The following is a 7,802-nucleotide window of genomic DNA, read 5'->3' as shown; positions in this document are numbered from 1 at the left end:
CTACCGCGGGTGGTCCCGTTAGTACTCGCCCTACCGGCGTCGTGCGGCGGGCGGCGGCGTGGGGCAGGCGGCGGCGTGGGGCGGCGGCGTGGGGTAGGAGGCGGCGGCGGCGGCGGGCGGCGCGGGCGGTTGCGGGACGGGCGCATGCGTGTATGTGTGGGTGTGGCGTGAGGACTTAGCCGGTTTGGGAGCTTATCCGAAAACTTTGCCGAGTGCCCGTGATGTAGCACTCGGCACACCCTTTGCCGAGTGCTAGATCAGGGGCACTCGGCAAAGTGTATTCTTTTCCCCCAAATTCGTACTGAGGCTTACACGTGGACCCGGTGTTACCTTTGCCGAGTGCCCTTGATCTAGCACTCGGCATACCCTTTGCCGAGTGCTAGATCCGGGGCACTCGGCAAAGGGTATTTTTTTTCCGCGAATTTCGTACTGACACTGCGACGTGGACCCGGGGTGACTTTGCCGAGTGCCCTATTTGTGACACTCGGCAAACCATCCCTTTGCCGAGTGCCCTACGTAGCACTCGGCAAACACCTACCTATATTGCATGTACAACAACACTTTTAGTAATTAAAAGTACGTAAACTTTGTGTAAACCTAGTCCAATTCACTAAACATTGCGTATTCCATTTTTTAAGTAATATTGTACCATTATTTCATGGATTTATAGCTCATATTTAATTTATATCTATTAAATTCATATACGTCCAATTAATGAATAAAAATTACCAAACGGATCTGAAAATTTCCCAAAATTTGACATGAACCTATCTATGTTCTCTATAGCCTATAAAAAAAAATTTGGACTTCTATGAAACCTCTCCGGAGATGCTTCGAATTGTAAACATCATATGTCAAAACTTGTGCGAAACCTTATCAATTTTTTACCACGGCCTCTGCATACGAAATCAAAGCATCTTGCAAAATCTCATGATTTTCAAACTTCGTTTGTATTTTTGAGAATTAAACAATCATTTGGCCACACGTTCGTAGTCGTGTTTCCTTAGCAAAATGTTCGAACTTTCTTTTCATTTTCTGGGTGAGACCTCAATTTAGACTCACTAACATGAATATGATTTTTTCACTCATATTATTCCATTATTCCAACCACCTGCAGTTCAAATTTGACTTAAATCAAAAAATTACTCTAAATGAAATTAATTGATTAAATATAGCAAACAGGTCAAAAAATAGTCCATCTTCTACCATGCAGTGCCAAATGCCATACATGTGGAGTGTAAAAAGTTTGGAGGGTGAAGGAGGGGAAAAAAATTATGTTTGCCGAGTGTGTGAAAAGACACTCGGCAAACTAGTGCCTTTGCCGAGTGCCCTATATTGACACTCGGCAAACACTAACGGCCGTCACGGAGGGGCGCCGGCGGCGGCACGCGGAAGTCACGTGGGCGTCATTTTGCCGAGTGTCAAAGTTTGCCGAGTGCCTGTTGGGTGTTTGCCGAGTGTTTTTTGGGTGGCACTCGGCAAACCTGTATTTCGCCGAGTGTTTTATTTTTGCCGTGTGTTTTTTATGTTACACTCGGCAAAACGGTGCTTCGCCGAGTGCCCGAAAAAAAGCACTCGGCGAAGTAATTACACTCGGCGAAGATAAGCTTTCCCGTAGTGGGGCTAAGCCTAAAATAGGGACACCATGCATACATGCATCAGTTGTGTGTGTATCAGCAGTGCATATAAAGGCCGAGACACAAGCTAGAGAGAAGCGTCAAATTAAATTAGTAATAAACATGTCTGCTCTCCCGCCAAAGATGCGTGTGCTTGCGGCGGTGGTATTAACAGCCTTCGCCGCCGCGGCATCGTCGTGTGCGGCCGCCGGCACAAACAAGCCACTGCTGGTGGAGAACCTGCCCGCCTCCGCCGAGGCGAAGGATTTCATCCGCGCCGGCTGCAACGAGACCTGCATCAGGAGGCCGGATGCCGCCAGGGCGTGCTACGAGCTCCTGCTCCCGTACGCCGCGTCCATCAACGGCAGCTACAACAGGGCCTCCCTCGCCATCGCCACCGTCATGGTGTCCAAGCTCGCGGACCTCGCCGATGAGCTGCGCTGGTTCGGCGAGACGGGCAGCTGGCTGGATGAGTGCATCAGGGTGCTCGACGAGGCCGTCGCCGGGGCCAGGGTTCAGGCGCTGCCGGCGCTCGGCCGCATGAGCGCCATCGCCGACAACAAGCTGGACGACAAGGACCCGGACTTTCTCCTCGTCTCGAACTGGCTCCGCGGCGTCGACAACAACTTCGTCAAGTGCTAGGATGGTGGCCTCAAGCGCATCAGGGATGATCGGGTCCCCAGCTCCATCGTGGCGGACCACTCCGAATATGCCACCGCTGCTATTTTCTTTAGGCCCAGGCCCAACTGGACTCCTCAATCTCCAGACGGAAAAAACCCATAGGATGTTTTGCATTACCTCCGTCGGTGGCTATCCAAATCAGTCCTCTCTCTTCACGTACACTATTTACATTATTTATTATATTCATTCATGGTAATTCTATTCAATAATTAAGGTTCCTTATTCAGTAATAAAGCTATATGTATGCATACATGCATTTGAGTTGGTCATTTAATTTTCTAAGCTACTCTGCAACTTATAATTTATTTATCATTTGAAGAAATAAATTATTGTTTACTTCAGCATCCTATTATTTGTTTCCCAAGCATTTTTTTTATAGCCCGAGTGTTTCCGTCGCTCGGGGAGCTTCGTAGATTATGGTAGTGGTACAGTATTCAATGAGGCTAGTTCCTTCTGCCGTGTTCCTTTGAGGTGCCAAAGAAAGTGATGATGTTGGTAGTGTGATCAGTAGTAGGAACGTAGAGTAGGGCAGTGAGTTTACATGTTGATTGCACACGATGAGTGTCTCGTACTGGTATTCTCATTTTGTTGAGCATTTGTACCAGGTTGGTACTAAAAGCTACCTTTAGTAACTGTTGGTGAAAGAGTTTTGCAGGGAAAAATATTTTTAACCGCGGAAGGTCAGCACGTTTGATTTGATCATTTAATTTTTTTATATAGCTATATATGTACACTACAACTTTTTTATGCATATTTAGCACGTGAACGGCACTCGCACAATTGGTCAGAGCTAGTGATGTGGATGAGTGAACTGGCACACCATGCAAGGGCGGGTTACCTGTCGACACGGGAGAACCTGCTCATCTATCGCCCCAAAGGCGCTGCTCACTGCCCCACGACCGCGCGCCTTGGTGAGCTCGTCGTGTACCCGGCATCCATGCCCGTGCATTTTACGCATCAGCGAACCTGCAATCCACAGTTCAACAATCATGGCAATAGTATTAAAGATTAGATACCTACCCTTAGTAGCATCAGGAAGGCGGCCCTCAGGTGGCGGCTGAGGCTTGTCCTGAAAAAGACAAACGAAAGATGTCAATACACTGAACATTAGCAAACACTATCATTCTATGGAATCATTTCAGCTAGAGCAGTAAATGAATTTCATATGTATCCCATATTACTCAATTTGGTTTAGGACTATCACCTTGGGCGCAGCATGAGTAATCTGACAAAAATCCTCCATACCTCCTGTGACAAATGGGTGCTTCAAAAATGTTTAAAGGTGTTACTCTTTTCAAAGTATAACAATGTGCAATTATAGCTACTGAGTCTAATTTCAGAAAATCTAATTTCCAATACCTGCAATAAGTCTAATTTCCAATACCTGTAATAAGTCTGATGCAGCAGATCTCATTTCTGGTTCTCTGAAATAAGAATCAAGATTGTCAAGGTGCTTGAAATTGGAGTCATTTACTAGTTATTATTTCCAAGTGTAGAAAAAGTAAACTGAATTTCCTAGCTGATAAACTTAAAGACAATTTCTTAAAGATCCATGTACCAACAAATGTTGACTGGACAGCACGTAATTGCCTCACAAGCAACAAATTATGTGCTAGTTATTATGGTACAACTTATATTTGGTGTTTATACATGTGCATGCTTCATTGACTTTGTACCCATCTTTAGTCTTAGTAACCAATGAGCAAAGATAATTGAGGCTTGGTAAATGAGATAGCAACGCTTTAGGAAGATGGAGCACTTTCCACATCTAACACTTCAAAGTATGTAACAGAAAATAATTGCTTTATTTTAGAAAGTGTTTGCATTTACATCAAACACATGCTAGGACACAGTTATTTTTTTTAAAAAAGAAACATGCTCGTGCAGAAAATGTAATCCACTTCAGTGTCCTATAGCAATTATCATGATTGCAGAGTGTCATACAGCAAGCTTCAACTGCCTCTAAGATTCTAGCACATGGTTGATTTGAGGATTGGTGCAGGCTAATCCTAGACAATTACGCCATGGCTTGTACCACGACAGAACAATTGGTGCCACAGCTGATAAGTTGTAGAGATCAATGACATGTTTTCTTTGCTGCATCTTATAATCAAATAATCACAGCAATGAATTTAACGTAACCAGTTGTTGAGGACAGAATCATATTTTCGTTGTAGTGTTAATTCCATCAAAGATGAGATAATAATTCATTGAACGAAATGGGCCATAAGCATAAGAGCAACACGCTTTTCGCAGTACCACTAATTAGTAATTAGCAACAGCGAAACGACACGATCCTCTAATTAGTAATAGTCAGGATCAAAAGAGACAAATTGTTTAAATGCAGGTGTTAAGGATGATATCAACCAATCCAAAAATTTATTAAAAATGCGTAACTTATCTTTACCAGGCTAATGCATTCTAACGTTTACACCACCTAATGGGCTTGTAAGCATATATTTGAGGAAAAAAAAGTGAATTATCTTGATTGTACACAGGGGTCATATCCTTCGTGACACTAATCCATGCAATAATCAAATAAGAGGAATTCTTACAAGCCTCAGGCTCAACATGATTACGCAGCATATTACACAAACAAGAAAGCATCCGCAGTAAGCTATTAGAAGTAAAACTAATCCTTAATACATACGACAAACAAGGAGATCCAATATTAGACATGAATATGCCACCGCTGCTATTTTCTTTAGGCCCAGGCCCAACTGGACTCCTCGATCTCCAGATGGAAAAAAACCCCTAGGACGTTTTGCATTACCTGCGTCGGTGCCTATCCAAATCAGTCATCTCTCTAGCTTCACGTACACTACTTATATTATTTATTATATTCATGGTAATTCTATTCAATAATTAGGGTTCCTTATTCAGTAATAAAGCTATATGTATGCATCCATGCATTTGCGTTGATCATTTATTTTTGAGCTATATTTGTACTTTGCAACTTGTAATTTATTTATCATTTGAAGAAATAAATTATTGTTTATTTCAGTATCCTATTATTTGTTTCTCGAGCATTTTTTACAGTCCCGAGTGTTTCCGGCGCTCGGGAGTTTCGCGGATTATGGTAGTGGTACAGAATTCAATTAGGCTAGGTCGTTTCGCCATGTTCCTTTGAGGTGCTAAAGAAAGTGATGATGTTGGTAGTGTGATCAGCAGTAGGAACGTAGAGTAGGGCTGTGAGTTTACATGTTGATGGCACACGATGGGTGTCTCGTACTGGTATTCTTATTTTGTTAAGCATTTGTACTGGGTTGGTACTAAAGGCTACATTTAGTACCGGTTGGTGAAAGAGTCTTGCGGGGAAAAATATTTTCAACCGTGGAAGGTCAGCACACGTTTGATTTGATCATTTAATTTTTATATAGCTATATATGTACACTACAGCTTGTTTATGCATATTTAGCATGTGAACAACACTCGCACAATTTTTATATAGCTATATATGTACACTACAACTTGTTCATACATATTTTTCACGTGCATTCCACCACTTTACACTACTGGAAAAATAGCGTTCAGTACCGGTTCATAACCCCCCAGTTGTGCAACTGGTACGGACCAATCAGTACTAGAGGGGGACCCTTTAGTACCGGTTCAAATAACGGTTGGTATGCCCAACCGGTACTAATTTTTTTTTCTTTTTCCTTATTTCTATTCCCTTATTCTATATTCATATTTGTTTCCTTTACGTATTTCTGTTTCTTTGTTCTACATTGGTACACTAATATATATCTATAATATTACATTTGAGATCTTAGAGAGAACCACTTCTATTAATAATTCAAATACATAAGAAAAGTAAGTACTTGAGTTTATTCTATTAATAATTCAAATACATAAGAAAAGTAAGTACTTGAGTTTATACAACATTACTTGTTTTAGAGAGAAGTTCAAATACATACAGCAAATGTTACGTCCATGCATACCATGGGCTTAGTCTGGATAGCTTACTTAGATATGAAGCATAATTCATATCTACAATTTAAAGTCTATAACGTCGTCAATATAAATTAGAGCATGAACTAGTGCACTCTCTAGTGCTTCAAAATGACACTAATTTGGACAACCATAAATCTCAAACAATAGTGTGTCCGTCGTTTGAGATGCCTTGTACAAAGAGAGCTTAGCCTAGAGTGTGAAATATCTAGTGCGTGTCGGGTATCAACGCTGTAACTATATCCCAACCTTTCCACGACTTGTTCCAGAATCGCTTGAAAGCTTATTGCCGCAAAGATTTGATTATAGATATCCTAAAAGAAGAGAATAACATTATGAAATTTAAAAGATGTAACCTAATTAAAGATAAAAGGATGATTAGATCCATACCATGCCATGTTGATTCAGATGACATAGCCTTTCAGCAATCATAATCACACTACTGCTTCCCTCCTCAAGCGCATTTATTTTAAATATAAGTAGTGTGGCAAAAAGTATCCATGATCATTTAGCTGTTGCAGGCATACCTCCGCAGCGGTCCTTTAAAAAGTTAGAATGGTAAAGATTAGAAAACACGAACATTCTCCAATGTTTTACCGACTTTTGAAGCTTGTAAAGGGCACGCAACCTAGCTTCGTCGGTCAATTCTTTATGCTGTGTCCTCTCCATGTTAAAAAAAATTATAAGGAGCGCGCAACCCAAGATTAATTTAAATATATTAATCTTAAAAAAAATTATAAGGAGCGCGCAACCCAAGATTAATTTAAATATATTAATCTTTGGCCCATACTTGATCTAAGAATTTAGAAGTTATCATGATACCAAACCAATTTCATATCATTAGATTCGTATACGGAATCACTTCCATACATTTTAGGATTATATATATTACAATCTTACTTATTATTAAAGTGAGAAACGCTTCTACCCACTTTTTTTTCCAACCTAATCTCATTGACAGGTGGATCTAGTCATTGATTTATTGTGATTTAGGCCATTTACACATGGGTCCCGGAATCCACTCCGTTTACGAGCGAATCGTCCCAGTCCGCAGCTTCCTCCCCACCCATCCAGCACTCCGGCCACCCCTGTGTAACGACCGACCCCTAATCCTTCCCAGTTAGGCTTGATCTCAGCCCTTAACCTTAGTCAGCCATTTTGTTTGACCGCCCCTAAGTGCCCAATTTTCCGCCGATCCCGACCCCTGAGATCCGACCCCTACCTGCTTCGCCCCTCTCCCGACCCCGGCGAGCTCAGTCCACCCTCGGATCCTGCTGATCTTCCTCACCCGTCCGATCTACCCACCGGTGGACCCGCGAGATCTTTCGCCAGATCCCCCGCGCCAGCCGCACTCGAGTTGCATGGCCGCCTCAGAGTCTTCCTGCCGTGTGGCTCGTCTTCTCCGACGCCATCGCCCAGTTTTGTCTCTGGCAAGCAACAGAGTGGGTTCCCACGCCCCTTTTCCCCAATAGCAGCGGAAGCCCTCTGCACCCTTTCTGCAGAACCTCGTCTCCCGCGCCCATCATCACGCCACCAGATCCCGGCCCCAGAGCC

General features: G+C 42.7%; 1 protein-coding gene across 1 annotated transcript; it reads left to right on the top strand.

The window, feature by feature from the left end:
* Positions 1–1,760: 1,760 nt before the first annotated feature.
* Positions 1,761–2,258, top strand: LOC101783754 (uncharacterized protein Os08g0218700/LOC_Os08g12160). The gene has a single exon (XM_004964096.1). It carries the CDS (start codon positions 1,761–1,763, stop codon positions 2,256–2,258), a length of 498 nt encoding a protein of 165 aa, XP_004964153.1.
* The last annotated feature ends 5,544 nt before the right edge of the window (positions 2,259–7,802 follow it).

The sequence above is a fragment of the Setaria italica genome, chromosome III, assembly GCF_000263155.2.
Source record: "Setaria italica strain Yugu1 chromosome III, Setaria_italica_v2.0, whole genome shotgun sequence".
Classification (NCBI taxonomy): Eukaryota; Viridiplantae; Streptophyta; class Magnoliopsida; order Poales; family Poaceae; genus Setaria; species Setaria italica.
The sequence above is the reverse complement of the archived record's forward strand: the minus strand, read 5'-3'. Positions and strand labels throughout refer to the sequence as shown.

Bases quoted from the DNA above. Each gene is read 5' to 3' on its own strand.
- LOC101783754 (XM_004964096.1), top strand. From the start codon at position 1,761: ATGCGTGTGCTTGCGGCGGTGGTATTAACAGCCTTCGCCGCCGCGGCA.